Genomic DNA, 21419 nt, shown 5'->3' with positions numbered 1-21419 from the left:
CGTTGCCAGCGACGCGACGCGGCATGAAAGAAAGCGATATTTCTGCGTGAGTGTTCGCGGCTCGATGTTGAGCACTTAGCGAGGAATGCAAAGGAATGATCTATTATTTGATAACATGATCGACGTTAGAGAGCTTATCTTTAGCAACGTATGGACAAATGATAGTGGAGGGAACAAAAAGAAGGTCGCCAAAGAGGCGCCATGAAGAAGAAAGTTGGGGGACAACGCGCCCTGGGCGAAGAACGAGTGTGAGAAGAATTAAGAAGAATGATTTAAGAATCGCAGACGGGTATGCCGCGTCAAAGAGTGAGGAGGAAGGGAGAACGCGAGGCTGCGGATGCGGCTGGATCGACGAGTTGGAAGAGCTGCAAGAGGGATAAGGGGAAAAGAGCAGGAGGTCAAAGAATATGGGGAGACAAACTAATTGACGAGCGCAGTCTTAAAGAAGAATTCAATGTAGTGATAGCGCTTGAGTCGAGATATGCGCGCCCTCACTTCACAGCGATAACAATTCAATGCGATTCGATGTGATGAGTGAAGTGAGGTTGAAGAGGCTGAGTTGGTTGGAGGCTGGGGGCCAGTCGGAATTGCTGTTCAGCTGGTAAGCGAAATGGTGGAGCACGGGCTAGGATCCCGGGGCCTCCGCTATGAGGCTGCTCTAGGAAAAGCGCGATACATACCTCATCCAGCTACCTTACCGAATCACATTATTCCATGCTATTTCTCTACTTCGAGAACGTTTCCTTAGATTTCTAAGCACTATATCTCGTCCGCTCTACCGTGATTTATTGTCAATGTATGTATTTTTCGACGATTGATGCCGTAATTATTAAACGGTCTGAAGCAATGAGTTGGGCTAACGAGGTACCTGCCTTTCCTCCGCAATAAATTGACCAATAATCAACGAGAACTGGCCGGTCGGCAAGCAGCGAATGTTGATACAGTGCCTGGAAACAGGAAAGTGGCGATCTCCGCTTGCAACTAGCACTGAAATCTGGGGGAGTATCCCGATATGCTCAGTGCTTTAATCGCTAAAGGGCGGCAAATAACAAAGCAGCTGACCAAGATAAGATGTCTATTTGTTCAGATATTGTCATAGCCACCCACGTCGTTCCTATCTCCTCCTTTGTTCAACGGCTTGTTCAGCCAAACTGGAGCAACTTTAAACCCTGGTATCAGAACCAACTTCCCTCCTTGGCTTGGTTCGAGCATGTCTTCTCCTCCACTCTTCACCCCACTCCCACTCTCTATCGCTCGTGGTAGTGCCATAGAACTCCTCATCAGAATATGATAAGGGTTGTGCGGCGTATAACAAGCTCTCAATATCCACCGGAAGTGCTTGGTCTTTTTGTGTCAAAGGACCCCTGAAACATTGGGAACTTTGATTTCCCTTCACTCGATTCATCTTGCACATAAGTTGTCAAAATGACGGTGCCTATTCTGGGTGGCGACTCAAGCTATAATCGAGCCGTGGAGCAATTTAGAGAAGCTGAATATCCAATGATTCAAGGTCATAATACCTAGATATGCTTCTGGACTGTACTGACCTGCAAAAAGATTCGATATACCTTGATCACGCCGGGACAACATTATGCTCCAAGTCATTGATGGACTCGTTCGCGCATGAGATGACTACAGTTCTATATGGTAATCCCCACTCTGCATCACCATCCTCGCAGCAATCAGCATCTCGCGTTGAAGATGCTCGTATGAATTTGCTCACCTTCTTTGGAGCGGACCCAACTGAGTATGATGTGGTGTTTGTTGCAAATGCCACAGCGGGAGTCAAACTCGTTGTTGAAGCTATAAGGAATCGACCAGAAGGTTTCCTATATGCATATCACCAAGGATGTCATACCAGCTTGGTTGGTGCTCGAGAGGAGGCTGTTTGTAGCACACCGGTTGACGATGATGATGTTCAATTATGGTTCGAAGGACAGTTCCCGTTCCAAAACATGAGCGATAACTCGTCAGCAACAACACTGTTTGCCTATCCTGCGCAATCCCATATGGATGGCAAAAGATATCCCTTGACTTGGGCAAAAAACTTACGGGACTTGTATGGCAAACCCGAGCATCGATTCCTCACATTACTGGACGCCTCCTCGTTTGCTGCTACATCTTATCTCGATTTTAGCGATCCAAACTTAGCACCAGACTTTACCGTCTTCAGCTTGTATAAGATTTTTGGATTCCCCGATCTCGGAGCTTTGCTAGTGAAGCGTTCTTCCGAATGGGTGTTTAACAATCGCAAGTATTTTGGTGGAGGCACGGTAGATATGGTTGTCTCTGGAAAGGAGAAGTGGCATGCCCCCAAATCACAGTTCCTCCACGAGAGGTTAGAAGACGGGACACTTCCGTTTCATAACATAGTGGCTCTCGACATTGCCATGGATATACATCGACGACTATTTGGTTCCATGGATCAAATCAGCTCCCATACTTCATACCTCACCCAACGTATGTTCCAAGAATTGAGCAATATGCGCCATGCAAACGGCGCCCCGGTTTGCAAACTTTATACATCTGCACTTAGCGACAAAAACACTCTTGGAAACGGGCCTGTCGTTTCTTTCAACCTGAGGAACAGCCAGGGCGCTTGGATAAGCCTTGCCGAGTTTGAGAAACTTGCGAATCTCAAAAACATCCACATTCGGACCGGAGGGCTTTGCAGCCCAGGCGGCATTGCTTCAGCCCTAGACTTGCAACCTTGGGAGATGAAGAAGAATTTCTCAGCCGGGCTTCGTTGCGGTGCAGACAATGATATCATGTCTGGAAAGCCCACCGGTGTCATTCGAGCTAGCCTCGGTGCAATGAGCACGAAAGCAGATGTCGATGGATTTGTTGCTTTTCTCAAGGAGTTCTACCAAGAAAGATCGGTATCAATTGTTTCTTCTGATCTAGGCCTCCAGAAAACCATCGACATCCCTAACTCTTCCACACTCAATGTTAAATCTATTACTATCTATCCTATAAAAAGCTGCGCCGGGTACTCGATCCCATCTGGGGTTCCTTGGGAGGTCCGGCCAGAAGGTCTAGCATGGGATCGTGAATGGTGCTTAGTCCATCATGGTTCTGGACATGCTTTGAGTCAGAAACGCTGCCCTAAGATGGCTTTGTTAAGACCAACTTTAGATTTTATCAACGGCGAGCTGATCGTCACATATCGTGGGACACAGCATAGCGGCCAACCAAGCCAAATATCCATCCCTTTATCAGCAGACCCTTCTGTCATTGACTCCAGTATTGACAGACAATCTTCTAGAGTTTGTGGCGAGAAGGTGAGCACTCAGATATATACATCGGACAGGATCAACTCTTTTTTCTCGAATGCTCTTGGGGTTCCTTGTTTCTTAGCGCGCTTTCCCCCTGGTGGCTCGGGGTTGAAAAGCCGTTTATCCAAGGCTCAGATTCAAAGATATCAACAGCCTTCGAGAATCCACGCATTACCAGGCACCTTCCCAGATGTGCCATCACCTCCTGATTCGGACTCTGAACAGCAGAAACCTACCAAGATTCTTCTCTCTAACGAGAGTCCTATCTTGGTAATCCATAGTTCCAGTGTTGATGCTCTGAACCAGCAAATCGTTGACCGTGGTGGAAGCTCGGTTGAAGAGAAATCATTTAGGGCCAATATAACACTCGAACAAGCTCCTGGTTTTAAAGCACAGCCAGCCTTTTCTGAGGATCGTTGGGGCTATATGAGCATTGGTCGCCAGAACTTCAGGCTTCTGGGTGCATGCCGCAGATGTCAGATGGTATGTATAGACCAAGAAACTGGCGAAAAGAAGGAAGAGCCATTCGTGACGCTCGCAAAGACAAGGCGCTTCGATGGCAAAGTTTACTTTGGGGTACATATGCGGCATGATCCTTTAGCTGAAGGAGACGTTATGAAAAAAGAGTTACAATACCCAACAATTGAGGTTGGAGATTCTGTATCTGTAGAGCTTTGTGGGTGATTCAATCCCGTTTTACGGGACATGAGCTCGCATCTGTAACAGTAAACTAATTATCAAAACAATTTCATGCATTCTCCCAAGGGCACACGATTGAGTAGACAAATAACTCTGCTAAACTTGGCCACTTTTCGGCTGCGGTCTGCCTTCTGAAGCACCCTTGTATTTTACCTCGCAGTACGGTCCAGGTTGAAAGCCGCACTGATTAAGGCTAGATGACTGAATGCTTGGGGTGTGTTGCCAAGTTGTTCCCCAGATCTTGCGATCTCCTCAGAGAACATGCAGAGGTGATTAGAGAACCCGAGCATATTCTCAAACAGATTCACAGCCCTGACGAGATACTTCGGCTCGTAGACAGCTGCTCGGGTCATGGCTTCCACGAGCCAGAAAGTACACATACTAAACGCACCTTCATGACCGCCTACCCCTACATCGCGATTTTCTCACGTTAGCAACTAAGCCTCGATGAAGTTATTGCCGGGTTCCCTTACCATCGTTGGATAGCTCAGTGTCATATCGGTACACTAAGCCGGTACTTGTCAAACCGCCCTTTTCTGGGGGTAAGAGGATACGGTCAAGGGTGTTGAGAAAACGTGGATCACAGGGTGAGATGAAGAACACAAGAGGAGCTATGAGAATGGAGGAGTCGAGCATGGTTCTGCTCTCAAAGCTTTGCACAAAGCACTTCATCTCCTCGTTGTATCCTGTAAACAGTCAACGCCATTCATCAGGGGAAGTCTTGCTTATATTACCTTGTTCCATGACACGCTCATAAATCCTGTCTCTTGCCTCCATCCATTTGGCGCGATTGGGGCATGGAAAGCATCTCTTATCAGCAAGACGAAGGCCACGATCAAATGCGACCCAGAGCATTATCTGAGAGTAGGTGAAATGCTGCTTGTTATTTCGGACCTCCCAGATAGACATGTCGGGATCTATAGCGTTTAGCCAAAACTCGAAGCCAAATGCTATATGTCTTACCGTCTAGTATAGTCAAAACGTAATCTGAACACATATTAGCTTGCCAAGGGGATTTTCAAGGTTGTGCAACGTACCAAGAATCTCACGGACAGCCTTCCAAACATCCCATGGAACTGGCTTTCCATATTTATTATACAAGTAGATAGCATCCATCAGCTCGCCATAGATATCAAACTGCTGATGAAAGGCCGCGCCGTTACCGATACGAACAGGGCTACTGCCGCGATAGCCTTCAAGATGATCCAATGTCAGTTCCGGGATGTCAGTCTCACCTCGAATGGTGAACATAATAGGCAAGCCTCCATCTGGGCCACGCGAGTGAACGAATCTTTCCATGATGAACTCCATATAAGCGTCTGCTTCGGCCTTGAAACCAAGACGTAGCAGGATGTAGATAGTAAAGCTCGAATCACGAATCCAAGAGAAGCGATAGTCCCAGTTTCTTACGCCACCGATGGCTTCAGGAATAGAAAAGGTTGGGGCAGCTATGATGGCACCAGTAGGCTCTATGGAAAATTAGTCGATTTCTCACAAACTAGATCTAAGGGAGAAACTCACCGTAAGTCATCATCTTGAGTATCATCAAACTTCGAGACACAACCTCTCTCCATCGACCTTTATAATTCGATTGCGCAATGAAATTATACCAGAAACTCTGCGTAGAGTGCTGCTGGGCATCAAGCACATCAGTCGTAACATTCTCTGTGACATGGTGTTCAATATCATTTCGAAGGACAAAAGAAATCGTCTGGCCTTCCTCAATACGGATGCAAGCCACGAGGCCCTCGCCGTTGATCCCAGGGCGCTTCTCCTTTCTAAATGTTATGAGAGGACAACTGGTCTCGTTTTCTCCCTTCTCAATTGCAACGTCGAGCTGCAGCTGAGTATCCTTGCTATGGAACGAGGCAACTTTGCTCTTATTATCAGTCGTGAAGTGTTGTTCTTGGAATAGAGTGGTCTCGTGCTCATCTCTTCCGTAGTTGAAGGAAGGAAAGAGTTCGATATCTGAGCACCGTCAGTCATTGTCTCTAGTTATGTATTGAGATAGCAGTACCAAGATTCATTGAACCACGAATGCATTCTACTCGGCGGACCAACCACTTCTTAAGCTCATCTTGGACTTTGGTGACTTCCCGGTAAGCATTTAGCTTCACACCTTTGGTGGTAACCTTGATATTCTGTGGGCGAGGGAAAAAGTCAACCACATCGACGACACCATCCTCATGAATGGACCTTGTTTGTAGAATACATGATGATGGAAGATACTGCTGTTTGGTAGTACAGTTTACATCGGGAGGCGGGGAAATAAAGAAGTGCCCTCCTTTGTCCTTGTCGAGAAGCCGGCAGAAAACAGACGGAGAGTCAAAATCGGGCCTACAATTCAGACTATCAGTCGAGAGCTCCGAGTCTCATCTCACCGGCCTGCACTCACCAACACATATAGTCAATGCTTCCATCAATTCCCACGAGAGCACAGGTGTGCATATTTCCAATCATTCCATAGTCCTCAATTGGGAGATATCCCCCGGTTTGACCCCGACGGGAACCTCCCGGAAGTGTTGAAGAGCGTCGACCCTCCATTTTCAAAGTCGCTATCTTGCAGTCTTGAAACTTGAGGTAGAAGAAGCTCCAAGAACAGGAGTTTAGTCTAGTTACCCCAAATTGGTAGCTCAAGAATGATGTAATGGATTGTGTCGGTGGCCCAGGTGGACAACTTAGTGCTACTCCGGAATCTCCGGCGAATGGTAAAACTAGATCCTGAGTTCTCTGGGCTGTGTTTCCAAAGAGTTCTCTCTCAAAGTCAGTTGCACATCGTGAGTGGACGGGGGGGGGGGGGGGGGGGGGTCACTTATAAGCTTTCATGTGTGATCTTCCGCTATGTACTTCACTTTCAGCTCTGGAAGGAATGGTGTGGATGACTACTTTATTACCTGATCAGCCTTTCCGAAAATGGTGAAATGCTTTTGAGGCTTGATTTTGAAGCTGACCAAAACATACTTTAGTTCTTGACATGTTAGTCAAGCTTTGTCAACGTCAGGTTAACACACAAGCCAATCGCTAAGTAATATCCATCTCTCCCTCCTCGCGCAAATAGAGCCACGCCTACGCGAAAAGGATTACTCAACAAAACGAAAATTACACACAAGTTACCAATATTTTAGCTACCTTGCTTAAAGGCTGGTCAAAGTCATTTGGTCCAGTTTAGGGTAGGTCTTCGTTGGAGTTGTACAATTGAGTTCCCACATAACTACTATTTCCCCACGATATAATTTTATGATATCTGACCTCGGGAATTCTGCTACCAAGCAAACTTGTCTTGTCCAAGGTAGAAAATGCACGGTAAGCTAAAGTAAGAAGGTAGACGTCAAAGTTAGAATTGATACTTGAATCACAATGGGTACTAAGATAGAGCGATCTGAAAAAGTAGGTATGGCCATTAGGACTAATAGAATCGTTGACCTTGCTAATTCGAGGTCTGAGAGCTACCAAGCAGTGTGAGCTAGGATTGGCATTGCTATTGGCTTGAAATGACTGCCCATACCGGAAGGCCTCGAAAGCTCCTTTAGTGATCAACTGTAATAAGCCCAATGTTCACGTTGGACGGGAAGATCCAAACTGCTGAGGAGATGAGGGGTCAAGGATCCGAAGATTGATAAACAGTCGATAAAGCTGAACCGATGCTGGGCAGACAGGCCTATCGAATTTCAGATTCACCAGGCCATCTAGGGAAGCGCTCGTCGCTCTTGTGCGGCTCCAGCTAACACGAAACCAAAGTATACATGATGAACATATGGGGCCTTGTTGTGCAGTTATACGGGCTCGTTACTCCGTAGAAGAAGAAGTATTGGAAGAAAGGACAGCTGGTAGCCGATAGGCTTGTTTAATACGAATACAGAGTGTGAATGATGAAGTTTGATTGGCAAGGTCGTATCTGATGAGGACGGGACCGTGCAATTCGGCTTTTGCTTCAGTCAAAGATACCTAGGTACCTAGTTCAGAAGAAGGTGTCTAGATCGAACTAATGAATTGAATCGAATCTTCTCCTGAAAACTCAATCCCCAAGGCTTACTCGAGCGGATACCTTGGCTGCCGCCAGTTCCAAATGCTGCTCAGTTGTCGAGGCCATCAGAATCCTGATGATTTATCGGCTCGCCTGAATATCTGACAAGAGTTTGGGCCCGGCGGGACGCACGTTTTGTCTCGGTAGAGGACAGAGGACCCTCCGCGACAGTTGCAGACCTGTTAGATTTATCAGGGACACAACAAGGGCATTAATTCCGGTAGTCGGGCCCTAAATTGGTCGCTTTTTAGAATACGGGCTATACGGGCCAATGCCGTGAAGTTTACTTTGCCAAGGCCTCAAATGCCGTCTACCGTAGGCGAAGTGAATCAGAATGAGAGAAAGGGGCTCGTCTACCTACTGCCGGTACTCCGCAACTACAGCCATAGAGTAGCAGTCCGTAGATCAGGAACTGGTCATGATATTAAATAACCACCCAGCTTACGGAGTAGTGCCTGAGTTTAATGCACAAATCAGGGACCCATCCGATACGAGATGGGGACTTCTTGTTTACCCCTGGATTTGTGGGCTGCAGGCTCCTGGATATTTCAACCTCGAGAGACATAATTAAATCTTGAAACGCAGGAGCTACAAGACCATAGAGAGAGTGTGCCAAGGTCGGAGCCCAATGCTGAAATATTGGACGTTAGACGACTTATTAGATAAAACTCGATATACGTAGGTAGGTATCATGTGTCATGCGGGCACTACCTTATGCCCTATGTTGGACTTGAAATAATGTACACGTGCGGAGTTGATCAGCAGCCGGATCGCTGTGGACTGAAGATCATTGATGCTATGGGTACTAAAAGGAGTACCTACCTACCTAGGTAGTCACTGTTTTGTTCCTGTAGGTTTCATTGCATATGTATGGCGGGAAGCAGTTCTACTCGGTAAACAGGTAGGTGCCTGAGCTAACTGTGAAGTGATACAGTTCAGTGTGTTAATTTGTCATCGTTGAGATGAAACTTACGTCCTAACTAAATGCTGATGCTCGGCGGTCAGACAGCTTTTATCATTTGCCTTTCAATAGCAGACAACTTCATGCGATCTTCATGATATTTGTGCTTATTGTTGCTTCGGATTTGCTGCAAAGCTCGTAGGAAATACCAAGAGGTGGGGAGCACTTATTTGCCTCGAACTATGTACTCTGTATGCTTGCACCTTATTGTCACAAACCTCTAAAACATCATCCTCAAGCCAATCATTTCCTCTTCTTGAGGCCCTAGAAGCTGTGTCGCGTGCAGATATGCAGTGCGCCACGGGTTCCATGGATGTTATTGCCAAGAGACCTAACGCCTTCAGGTCCACTCCGCACTTTGGTGCTGCTGGGTTAACAGTGTACATAAGAAGAACAACTTGTAACCCGGAAATGTCAAGCGGACGGGAGGAGAACTTATGAAAGACGTTGCTATACCCAGAAAACTGCAGAGAAGCCAGTTCTTGAAGAGTTATGATCATTTACCTAGAGTAAGAAGTGGGATTTGCCGTTCAATGCAATCGACGCCAACAAGTCTCACACTCGGAGTGTTCCAGTGATCACACGTAAATCCTCCAAGTGACTTCTGTACTAAGGTACCTTAGCCACAGCGCTACGGTCCCCTACCATGACGGCCCCGACTTTAACTTTTGCCCTATGAGGATTAGTCCCTCCGCCTTTTCTAATGCACTACTGTACGAATGGAGTCCTTGCGACCACCTAAGCCAGCAGACCTGGACCAACCCAACTCATTACCATTAGCCATCCTGGGTATCCTTTGCCATCACTAACTTATGAAAGCCCCATCGTATCCCCTGCTCTAGTCCTTCTTTTGTCTCCATCATGACCGCTCTTCCTCCTCAACCTGATCCCATCTCCTCGCCATCTCACTCCTCAAACTCACCCCCTTCGTCTTCGAAACACGTAGCAGCTCCAGATCGCCTCGAATCCCCCGAATCCCTTCTCATTGACGACTCTCTATCAGCCAAAGACTCGAGTCCCCTGAGATCGGTGGCAGGATCCTCATCAGGCACAACAAGAGTGGCTACATCGCGGAACTCTGGTCTGGGTGGAGGAAATCAAACGATAGCTGGCCCGTCTCGTGAAACCGGCGCGAGGTCTTTCAACGGCGACGAGGAAAGCGAGAGCGACTGGGATATAGAAATGGAACCCATTGCAGGCCACCGTCGACGGCGAAGTAGCCACAACATGGCTGGTCGGCCAGCTGGATCACCTAGCCGAACCCGTGTCACAAGCCGTGGTCCCGCACCAACTGGCTCGACAGAAGAACCCAAGATATCCGAAGAAAATCTGGATGGGAACGGCTTTGCGACCCAGAAGGATGAATCCACCGACGACAGCTTGAGCGATGAAGACCTCCAAGACGACGAAGAAACAGGATTGACCCGCAAAGACAAGCAGAGGCGGCAGAAGAAGCGCAGCAGAAATACTCAGCTGGATCAACGGATTGTCAGGGACAATAAGGCTATATCAAAAGAGGAGCGCAAAGAAGCAGACAAGACCGTTTTCAAGAGCTTGATGGTAAACGTTGTGTTGATTCTTTTGTGGTACCTCTTTTCGTTATCAATATCGATTGTACGAAACGGCTCCTGCGCCCCGTTCCTAGATAACATAATTACTGACATACTTGCAGTACAACAAGTGGATGTTTGATCACGAACGGCTGAACTTTGCATTTCCTTTGTTTACGACCTCTATGCACATGGTGGTTCAATTTGTCCTCTCAGGTCTAGTTTTGTACTTCGTGCCCTCCTTGAGACCGGGACACGGGGTTCATCTGTCAGATATGGGCAGGTCGAGACATGATGACGAGCCCAAGTCTTACGGCATGACCAAGATGTTTTACCTCACTCGAATTGGCCCTTGTGGTGCAGCTACAGGCCTAGATATTGGACTTGGCAATACCTCTCTCAAGTTCATTAGCCTTACATTTTACAGTATGTTGTCTCTATGTCTGAGCTCTTTAGGCAACTAACCTTTGCTTTAGCTATGTGTAAATCCTCCTCACTAGCTTTCGTTCTCATGTTTGCATTTGCTTTCCGCCTCGAAACCCCAACATGGCGTCTTGTCGCCATCATTGCTACCATGACGCTTGGTGTTGTGCTCATGGTGTTTGGTGAAGTTGAATTCAAGGTGGGAGGCTTCGCCCTTGTCATCTCAGCTGCCTTCTTTTCTGGCTTCCGCTGGGGATTGACACAGATCTTGCTCCTCCGCAACCCTGCGACATCAAATCCATTCTCTAGCATCTTCTTCCTTACTCCGGTCATGTTCCTCGTGCTTATCTGCCTTGCAGTGCCCGTGGAAGGAGTCGGAGCTCTCATTGAAGGCTACAAGGTTCTCGGTGATGAATGGGGTTATTTCATGGCGCCCCTTTTCTTGCTTTTCCCTGGTTGCATCGCCTTCTGTATGACGGCTTCCGAGTTCGCTCTGCTGCAGCGCACTTCCGTCGTCACGCTCTCCATTGCTGGTATCTTCAAGGAGGTTGTTACTATTAGTGCGGCTGCTCTTGTCTTTGGTGACCGCCTCACACCTATCAACTTTGTTGGTCTGCTCACGACCATGGCCGCTATCGCTGCCTACAACTACATCAAAATCACAAAGATGAGGCAAGAGGCGCAAGAAAGTGTTCATGTTCGGCATGCGCACGACGATGACGCGCCAGATTCCCCTACGAGTCAGACTAGCGGAATCGTAGACCGCGATGGGGACACAGACGCGGAAAACACTGGTCTGCTCCGTGACAGCATCGACGGCTTGGATCTTGATGTACAACCCCATGCGCCAGCTAATGAGCGTCGTTGAGGGAACAATCGTTTCAATGCCACAACTTGCTGTTTTATATCTGAGCCTGTATATAACGACTCTATGGGCCACATTTCTTTGTCATACTGAGTGAGAGTCGATACAATGACTCGCCATCTTTTGTTTATATGTAACAACGGCGCCGGGGGTTACTTTGGGGATAGAATCTAGGCTGGGAATTTCCGCGACACATGGTGATATTAGAAGAGCAAGAATATCAATATACCCAGACACCACACATAATTCACTTGCCCAATTTTCTTAACTGATAATAAGCATAAAACGTTCTATGGAATGCTACCTTCTAGGTCAATACCTACCTACCTACGTTCAAGGCACAGGGAAAGACTAAAACCAAGCCAACGACCTTTCCAAGGATTTAGCCAACATGATGATCGAATTCATAACATTGCAATGCAAACGGGCCCAGACACCCTGGTGGACCGGATATTCTTCATGGAATTAATACACTTAAACCGGGTATTTACGATACCTCTGCAAACACCAAACACCAAAACGCAACACTTGCTCGGGCGAACAGTTCGTTAAACGCTTAGCCAAGCAGGCGAAGGCCATTCTTGGTCTTTTGTCCAGGCTTGACCACTCCACCACCACCCATGGGCCCTAAGCTGGGTTCATGGCCAGCCCCATGATTTCCACCGCCATGACCACCCTTCTTATTTTTATTCTTCTTTCCATGTCTGTCCTTCTCTTTGACGTTGGCTACCTTGATTTCGGTGTTGGCCTTGCGAACCGTTACAGGGTGGCTCTGAATGTATTTGTTGTTCATTTCTTTGGCGGCTTGAAAAAAGTCGTCAGCGTCGCTGAAACTGACAAAACCGTAGCCCTTGGACTTTGATGTACGCTTGTCACGAATGACTCGGGCCTTTTGTACGGATGGCCAGCGCGAGAAGGCCTTGAGAAGGGCGTCATCAGTGGTCTCGCCTGCAAGATTACCGACAAAGAGTCGTAAATGGGAGGGATCCCATTCGAGAAGACTGTCGTCTGTCCACTTCTTACCACCGCCTTCTCGGATGACTGTCTTCTTTCGCTCCTGGTTCGCAGTGGTAGCTGCCGCGGCCGCAGAAGTTTGGCCATCTGTTCGAGGCCCCGTAAACCCAGGGGCCTTATCCTTGCTATCTGCCGGGGTGCTCGAATATGCGCTCTGCCATTGCGCTATCTGGGCGGCCATCTCGGGGTTGTAGTCGGTCCCCGCAGTGCCTGGAGTAGGGAATGGGTTCGCAATCTGTGGTGCTGCGCCATAGCTTTGCGGTTCGTAGCTCTGAGGGCCATAGCTTTGTACGCTGTAGTTCTGGGTACTGTAACTCTGTTGCTGTTGAGGATACGAATATGCGGGACCCGAGTTCACCGCGCCGGGAGCAGTAGTCGGGTACGAAGAGTACGATGGGCCATACTGAGTTGCGGATGGAGCATTGGGAGCAGAGTAACTCGAAGGGCCAGAGTACGTCGGCGGAGCGTTCGAGTACGCTGGCTTCGAAGCAGCCTGGGCTGCTGAGGAAAAAGCAGGTTTGAAACCTGACTTGGAAGCGGGCGGTCTCGGTGGGAGAGAGTTGTTGCTGATGCCTGGAGGAGGAGGGTACGCCATGATGAATACAAGCGGATATACGAGGAAGCGGTGTAGTGTTTGCGAGAAAACGTACCTTGAGCCAAATTCTGCTCAAGTTCCTCTTTCAAGAGACTCCCAGCGTGCGCAGCTTTTATCGGAAGGGCTCGGCGGTGCTTTGCGGCGGTGCGACGGCGATGGCGATGGCGACGGCGATGGCAACTGTTGTTGTATGGAAGAAAATGGATCTTATGATAGTCTTCGTTGATTCGCTCTAGCTTCGTTACAAAACGGCCTAAATTAAGTGGGACTTGGACATCACGTGCGCTCTACGAGACCTCCGTTTCATTAAGCTCAGATAAATGGCCATATATGTTCAATTGTATGGCCTGAAGTTCAAATGCCAGGCCTAGTGTTGCTTTCTTGAATCAACGTATCATGAAATTTCGGGTTCCCATTTGTCTTGGGTCGCGATGTCGGGCACAATGGGCGTTGTCGCCTGTATTAAACAACTTGCACCCCCACGAGCTGGAGTGGGTGATGTGCAGCCTACGTTGGCCGGCTAGAGCCTCTTCGAATTATGAAAACCTATGGCATATAGATTCCTCGGCTCGGAAGCTGACGGGCTTGACGTGGTCATAAAAGCTTTTGTCTGGAGAGAAAGCTACTGACTAATCCGAAAAATTTCATGGCAATCACAACATGCGATCTCAATATCATAGTGCAACATGCTTTTCATAACAAGATTGGTTCTTGGTGGTTATTGTGAGCTTTGAACATTCAATGAATCTGCAGTTATGGGGGCTTTTTTCATCTTAGGGTGGGGGTTAATGTTGTATATAGCGCATAGCAAGTTCTGGAACTTGGTCAAAATGTGTATCCGCACCTATTATTTGAGAGGCTGGATGAATGTTCGGATAGTTTAATATCCATGTACATGGGATGGGTGAAAATGGACGACCTGATCCGTTCTCAAGATAATTTCGGCGGCAGAATTTGGCGGCTAATATAGACCAAGACAAGCGGAACTTGATTATTACCTTTTATCCCGATGTCAAATGTTACTTGCATCTCCGATGGGGGGTTTCGACTTTCAAGTCTCTATGAGCCGAGTCAACTAGAATTCGGTGTTACCAAACGTGGTTCAATGGCATAGTCTTGTTGTCGCTTCAAAGTATCCGGCTGCCGAAGCAGGCTGAGGCATCCTGAAGCGGATATTGCTTGGCCAGTCTGAGGCTTAAATTCTCTGTCTCATGATCTCCTTGGCTGTTTCGTCATGAGCGACTTCGGACACTGGTGAGGCTATAAGTTGATTCGGCGCTTATACCGCGCTGTGGCACTGTTGCCGGGTTAAATTCCGGTGGGGCATCTCGGTCAGGCTGGAGTCGCTGGACTTGTGAACTGGGCTGAGAGTGCACCTGGGTTGGTTGAGAGTACACCTGGACTGAGCTCAGCGTTTGCGGCCTTTTTCTTTAGGATTCTCGGTGTCCGCCTTCGGGGCATTCGGTACGGATTCGCCAAGGCTAAGGCGCGTTGGGGTTCGGGCTACTGTCCGACGAACAAGTCAATTGGCACGGCAGTGATTACACGGGCTCGGAAGACGTGGGTCCCAACACTCGGACAGCATTGCAGGATCGCAGAGAAAGGCTGGGCTTGGAGGTTATCCCAACAAGCATAAGCTTGAAGAACAAACTGAGACGAGGAGATGTCGATACCGCGCACGGGACAGGTCGAGGACTAAGGGCTTGACTATGGATGTTAGTGAGGTGAGGCGGATACAACGGAAAGCAATCCATCCAGACTAATATGCGGCGAGCTTTGTACGAGATTTGTGTTGCTTGTGTCACGGTTTCAAAAATCTTGGTAAGCTTTGGGGTTCATCTTGGGGGTAAGACCGCAGCAGCACCGCGGAGTCGTCATAACGTTGGAGCTAAGGGGCGTAGAAGGGGGGACCTAGAGGGGTAACGCTGCGAGGCGCTACAGTCCGCTAAATAAATGTGAGGGAAAATCCCATCTCTGGAACTTGGTGTCCGTAAACGATGGACCCCTACTGATGGCCATTGGCCAGCCAGCAGGTACAAGGAGTGGAGGGGCATTACCTCAGTCATGATGATGATGATGGCTGCTGAGGAATTGATGCAAAGTTAGTTTGTATTGGTAAATTTAATAAGTGTTTGGAGGGCTGGCATAGCGGATGAGTAGATTGCCTTAGTAACGATGATTAAGGCAGGATGAGTGGGAGATCAGCTAGAACCGCAATTACTCATAATCACCGAGCTGTGGTAAAAATGCGATGTAAATGGAAGAAAAACACCTATCATCTCAGTATCAATCTCGGCCGCACCATAGTGACGATGACGATGAACAGTTGAGAAGAGCCCCGCCAATCAATGCGGAAGCTCCACCATACTTGGCGTTATGCCCGACCAGGTCAATTGTATTGGATTGAGCCTTTTGAAGCGCATTGCGTCGCGTTTGCTTAGTTGAGCCAAATGCAAAGCGGCAGAAAGAAAAAAAAGGTGGGCATCCTTCCAGCTCACACAGCAGGTGGACTGGGAGGTGAGTGCGGACAAGGTACCGAGCGCCCAACTTTGGCACGGGTGTGACAACATTCATCGCCAGGTATATTTCTCTACAACTTTGCATCTCCTCCCACCTTCTTCCCTTCCTCTTCTTTCTCTCCTTCATACATCTTCAAAAAGCCTCAATCTCTATACATACCACTCCCCGATCGCATATCATAGCCCATCATGTCTGGCCCTGTGTAAGTTGAAGCCTCCCTCATACCTCATCTCTTGACATTTTACCCCACCACCCCGCCACGGCCTTATGGTGATGATCTCATGCTCTCATCCCCGCGCCCTCCGGACGCTGGAGCGAGAAATGAAGGGATCGCCACATTGAATCCGTGCCTGGACTGTTTGGGGCATTCGCAGTCTTCATCCTCATCGTGATCATGGCTCATGTTCTCGAGGTAGAGCTCGTCTCGCTCACCTCAACCTGGGTGCCCCTCAACAACACAATTCCTTCACCTCACTCTCAAGCTCTGCTACGAATCAAAATGCGACGAATGCTGACATTATGGCAAGTGCGGATCTGGGCCTCATCGGCCTTGCTGTCATGTAAGTTTGACCCAAGGACCACTCACCTGGCAATGCCAGTGGTAGCACATACTCACATGCTTCACAGGGGACAGAACCTTATTCTGAACATGGCTGACAACGGCTTCACCATCTGCGCCTTCAACCGAACCGTCTCCAAGGTCGACCGATTCCTGGAAAACGAGGCTAAGGGCAAGTCCGTTGTCGGCGCCAAGACCGTTGAGGAGTTTGTCAGCAAGCTCAAGTCTCCTCGCCGTGTCATGCTCCTGGTCCAGGCTGGTCAGGCTGTCGACGACTGGATTGAGAAGATTCTGCCCCTCCTTGACGCCGGCGATATCATCATCGACGGTGGTAACTCTCACTTCCCCGACTCCAACCGCCGCACCAAGTATCTTGCTGGCAAGAACATCCGCTTCGTCGGCTCTGGTGTCTCTGGTGGCGAGGAGGGTGCCCGATATGGCCCCTCACTTATGCCCGGCGGTAATGAGGAGGCCTGGCCTCACATCAAGGACATCTTCCAGAGCATTGCTGCTAAGAGCGACGGCGAGGCTTGCTGTGAGTGGGTTGGCGACGAGGGTGCTGGTCACTACGTCAAGATGGTTCACAATGGTATTGAGTATGGTGATATGCAACTTATTTGCGAGGTATGAGAAGATAGAGACAAATGCCACCTCTCACAGAAGACTAACCAAGTACTACTAGGCTTACGACATCATGAAGCGCGGTCTCGGTCTCTCCAGCAAGGAGATCGGCGATGTCTTCGCCAAGTGGAACAAGGGTGTTCTGGACTCTTTCCTGATTGAGATCACCCGAGATATCATGTATTTCAACGACGATGATGGCACTGCCCTCGTTGAGAAAATTCTCGACAAGGCCGGTCAGAAGGGTACCGGTAAGTGGACCGCTGTCAACGCTCTTGACCTTGGCCAGCCCGTGACCCTCATCGCCGAGGCTGTCCTTGCCCGATGTTTGTCTGCCATCAAGGACGAGCGTGCCACCGCTTCCACCAAGCTTGAGTTCGTCAGCCGAACAACCAAGTTCGAGGGCGACAAGGAGCAGTTCCTCGAAGATCTCGAGCAGGCCCTGTACGCCTCCAAGATTATTTCTTATGCTCAGGGCTTCATGCTCATGCAGGAAGCTGCTCGTGAGTTCAACTGGAAGCTCAACAAGCCTTCCATTGCCCTCATGTGGCGAGGTGGTTGCATTATCCGATCTGTTTTCCTCAAGGACATCACCCACGCCTACCGCTCCCAGCCCGACCTCCAGAACCTTCTGTTTGATGACTTCTTCAACAAGGCCATCCACAAGGCTCAGCCCGGCTGGCGAGACGTTGTTTCCAAGGCTGCCCTCCTTGGTATTCCCACTCCCGCCTTCTCTACCGCTTTGTCTTGGTTCGACGGTTACCGCACCAAGGACCTCCCCGCCAACCTTCTCCAGGCTCAGCGTGACTACTTCGGTGCTCACACCTTCCGCATCAAGCCCGAGAACGCTAGCGATAAGTACCCTAATGGCCAGGACATTCACGTCAATTGGACCGGCCGTGGCGGTAACGTCTCTGCTTCTACTTACCAGGCTTAAGTTGCCTGTCGGGGTCAAGAGATGGAATTTAGATTGGTTAAAGAATGAATACCACCGGGCTGTACGAAGCTCGATCGCTGCGTTTTTATAAAAAATCTGTGCTTTGGTACACAGAACATGGTAACGCTGCAAGGATAATGATGAATGGGCTGGTACGGATTTAGAAAGCTTAAGTGATGAAATTCGGGTTTGTGTTTAGAACCTGATAAGAAGCATAAAAATAAAATCAAATAATATTCTCCCAATGAAATACACAGATTGGTGATAAGTGAGTCTGATCGTAATAACCGCTGTTGGGCTCAATTTATTGTTTGCGCGACAATATGAAGCGACGTTGCTCCACTGGCGAATGACTTACTTGTATGAGAATCTGCATCCGCAGTGCTCAAACTTTTCGAGGTCATTCTTTCTCGCGGTCATTAACACAATATCGCACCATCTTAGTATTAATTAAGGATTAGGGTATATACAGCATCTACTCTAAAAACCTCCTTCTTTTGCCATACAAGACAGGCTCGAGACCCGCTTTTTTACTTACCGAGCTCCATAGCTCTGATTGGCCATCTGCATGTTCTCAGCCTCGTCGCGAGAAGTTTGGAGCCGCGCATGGGCACTGACTTCTGACAACTCCATCGGAAGTCATATCGTGAATGGCGCCACGCCATCTCTTCGCCTTCTCAAAACCAACCCATCTTGACTTTTTCAGCACGCTGAATGACTAGCAACGCGCACACCTGGAGATCATCAATCGCGTAATCAGATATACCAAGACGCCCGAATTCGTCCATCGCGACGCTCGCCCACTATGGCTCAACCAGATCCTAGCCAGGGCGTCCCCCAGGACCTTGTATGTAATGCATACGCGCAACGATGCAATTGTATCGCAACATCCTTCTGACAATCTTTTAGATGCCCCACGTTCATCTGATCTCTTCATTCCGATACCCTGTGATGCCTCGACTTGACCTAAATGAGGTTGCTAAATGGCTTATGGCTGCACCACAAGTTGCGAGAGATCGGGCGCCATTTTTCTGGACATATCTCGATAAGCCTACAGACGGCACAATACTCTTGACCTGGCAGCCCCTTCAGCGTTTGGGAACGACTTTCGCAACCGACGGTTATGTCTGGGCGCCTCCAGAACAGGTCTACAAGCATGATCTGGGCAATGGACTGGTAAGGAGAAGATGAGAATTACACAAAGGGACAGCCTGCTGAACCTCACTAGATGCTTGAGATTTACTATCAGAAAGCTGGTTACATTCCCGGCGAGCAGTACGCTCTCCACGCCCGTCGACGATGCCGACTAGTCCCTATTCCTGGTCATCCTAATCCTCCTCAACCAGACGTCGGCCTCTTCGTTGTGCATTACGGACCCGCCGAACCGAATGATAGAGTTCCGGTTTCCATGATTCCCTTTGACGAAAGAGTCAACAGCATCATGCAGCAGCGCCACTTTTTGCAGCGCGCTGGCCAGATTCGTCGCAAGGAATTCATGTTATCCGACCGAGTCAACTGGCCTACCCTGCCTGATCTCACCCGTCAGCCGGTACCTCCCCAGATGGCCCCTCGAGGCGTTCCTCAACAGATGGCATATCCCACACAACCCGCACCGGGTCCTCCTGCTAAACGAGCGAGGCACGCCGCGGGCCAGAGTGGCCAGCCCCCGCTACCAGGAATGCCTCAGCTAGACGCTGCCTTCGACGATGAAGAAGACGTTTCGCGAGGAGATATGTTTGACCATCTTACTCCAAGAGAGATTTCTATGAGCCGATACCAGCAGAACCACGAGTGGATGGAAGAGATCCTCTCGTCTCCTTATCGGATAAGCCAGATCACCCCTGCCGATTTAAACCTCGGTTTCAAAGGTGAATTAGCATATTTGACCGAAGGCATCTTTCCTGCGCAAGGAGTTGATGCTTCCAATTCCGTGCCTGAGAAGCCGTACATCGGACGGCTAGATCCCGAAAAAGCCGATGAATTCCGCAAGCGAGTTCACAGTCACATTGAGTCAACCAAGGTCGAGATAGAGAAGATGCAGGCCGACCATGCTGCAGCTCTTGCAAAGTTCAAAGAAAATTCTATCCTCAGCACAAAGGAGAAGGAGCTTCGAAACACTGTCGAGGGAACAGGCACTGAGATTTGGCGGATTGAGGGCAAGGTTGACCCCCATGACGAGGAGGCTGTTCCTCGTCCCGTCAGTACAAAAACGGTCGAACAGATAGTGTCTGAAGTCGAAGTTGCTACGGGAAAGAAGGTTGATACCAAGCCGACGGTATCTCGTGTTCAAGATGGAGGTTATCAGCCACCAGCACCAGAACCCGTTCAGGCTGACGCTTCGCAACTATCTCGTCAACCGTCGCAATCTGGCTCGCAGAACAGCGGCATCATGATTGGCGAATCTGATATCGATATGGGTGGCACTGCTGCTGGATTACTCGACCAGATGCACACTGGCATTTCCAATACCTCTACACCTCTGAACAACTTTGGAACTCCTCAACCTCAATTGTCAGCGGCCCAGTCCGGGGCCGGAACACCTTCCAATGCCACCGCAGTTGGTTCTGGCGGTGACGTGACGATGGGCGGAACTCAGGGACCGAAGGATCACACAACGGCGCCTGATCAAGGAACTGGCAGTGGAGATTGGGTTGTTGTACCCAAAGATGGCACTGCGAACGACCAAGCGAATCAGGGCCCTGGCTCGGGTACCGCTTCTGTCAACGCAAATACGCCCACTACTGCAGGAATTGATACTACTAAGTCAGCTGCTAAGACTGCATCTGCTGGTGCCACACCAGCAGCTGGAACACCCGGCGGCTCTGTCTCCTTTGACCAAAACGACTTCAGCTCCCTTGGTGACCTTGACACGGCAGGTGATGCCCTTAACTTTGACGGCCCTACATTAGACGGTGCAGCCGGCGAGCTGGGTGAGGGTCTAGATCTGAGTATGGACATGGACGACTCAGCATTTGGAGACGCTTTTCACGGCGTTGAAGCCTCGGGAACTCCCCAGGGTCAGGATATGTAGAACGCATCCCTGTCTGGTAAGCCGGAGGAGGATGAATTCTATTGAAAAGGGGGAAAGAATATTTTTACTGGAAGACCGGAATTGGTTCTCAAGATGTCGGAGATTGGCGCGTTTTTGTTGTCATAAGGAGTTATCTTTTCCATTTCTTCCGCAATGGGGGGCTATAGGACTTGCTTTTTGTTCAGTTTTTAGGTACTGTTTCGGATGATCAAGGCCCGATGTAGGACATTGATTTATGCCTACGGAACAGGAAAGTAGCTTGTAGACTAAAGGCAAATAAAATCTACAGTGGAACAATTAATATGTTTTGTCATGTACGTATGTGCTTGATTTTAACATTATTTG

The 21419-nt window shown here is 49.0% G+C and overlaps 6 protein-coding genes across 6 annotated transcripts; 4 read left to right on the top strand and 2 right to left on the bottom strand.

Moving 5' to 3' along the window:
* Nucleotides 1-1425: 1425 nt before the first annotated feature.
* FSUBG_10874 (molybdenum cofactor sulfurase) lies at nucleotides 1426-3959 on the top strand (the record flags this gene model as incomplete). Its single annotated transcript, XM_036675497.1, has 2 exons — nucleotides 1426-1510; nucleotides 1558-3959. The coding sequence occupies 2 exons, from the start codon at nucleotides 1426-1428 to the stop codon at nucleotides 3957-3959; spliced, it is 2487 nt and encodes an 828-aa protein (XP_036533639.1).
* A 164-nt stretch (nucleotides 3960-4123) lies between these two features.
* Nucleotides 4124-6518, bottom strand: FSUBG_10873 (lycosyl hydrolase family 15; the record flags this gene model as incomplete). Its single annotated transcript, XM_036675496.1, has 8 exons — nucleotides 4124-4383; nucleotides 4448-4660; nucleotides 4709-4891; nucleotides 4938-4961; nucleotides 5012-5443; nucleotides 5496-5942; nucleotides 5992-6311; nucleotides 6370-6518. 8 exons carry the CDS (start codon nucleotides 6516-6518, stop codon nucleotides 4124-4126), a joined length of 2028 nt encoding a protein of 675 aa, XP_036533638.1.
* A 3302-nt stretch (nucleotides 6519-9820) lies between these two features.
* On the top strand, nucleotides 9821-11800 carry FSUBG_10872 (Gog5p-like vanadate resistance protein; the record flags this gene model as incomplete). Its single annotated transcript, XM_036675495.1, has 3 exons — nucleotides 9821-10519; nucleotides 10632-10935; nucleotides 10986-11800. 3 exons carry the CDS (start codon nucleotides 9821-9823, stop codon nucleotides 11798-11800), a joined length of 1818 nt encoding a protein of 605 aa, XP_036533637.1.
* A 553-nt stretch (nucleotides 11801-12353) lies between these two features.
* On the bottom strand, nucleotides 12354-13406 carry FSUBG_10871 (RNA-binding protein; the record flags this gene model as incomplete). The annotated part of the gene is made up of 1 exon (XM_036675494.1): nucleotides 12354-13406. The coding sequence occupies one exon, from the start codon at nucleotides 13404-13406 to the stop codon at nucleotides 12354-12356; it is 1053 nt and encodes a 350-aa protein (XP_036533636.1).
* Nucleotides 13407-16114: 2708 nt separating this feature from the next.
* FSUBG_10870 (6-phosphogluconate dehydrogenase decarboxylating 1) lies at nucleotides 16115-18043 on the top strand (the record flags this gene model as incomplete). The annotated part of the gene is made up of 4 exons (XM_036675493.1): nucleotides 16115-16128; nucleotides 16409-16486; nucleotides 16554-17109; nucleotides 17168-18043. 4 exons carry the CDS (start codon nucleotides 16115-16117, stop codon nucleotides 18041-18043), a joined length of 1524 nt encoding a protein of 507 aa, XP_036533635.1.
* An 805-nt stretch (nucleotides 18044-18848) lies between these two features.
* FSUBG_10869 (uncharacterized protein) lies at nucleotides 18849-21074 on the top strand (the record flags this gene model as incomplete). Its single annotated transcript, XM_036675491.1, has 3 exons — nucleotides 18849-18890; nucleotides 18953-19219; nucleotides 19272-21074. The coding sequence occupies 3 exons, from the start codon at nucleotides 18849-18851 to the stop codon at nucleotides 21072-21074; spliced, it is 2112 nt and encodes a 703-aa protein (XP_036533634.1).
* Between the last annotated feature and the right edge of the window lie 345 nt (nucleotides 21075-21419).

Source organism: Fusarium subglutinans, assembly GCF_013396075.1.
Source record: "Fusarium subglutinans strain NRRL 66333 chromosome Unknown NRRL66333_c0000194, whole genome shotgun sequence".
NCBI lineage: Eukaryota > Fungi > Ascomycota > Sordariomycetes > Hypocreales > Nectriaceae > Fusarium > Fusarium subglutinans.
The sequence above is the reverse complement of the archived record's forward strand: the minus strand, read 5'-3'. Positions and strand labels throughout refer to the sequence as shown.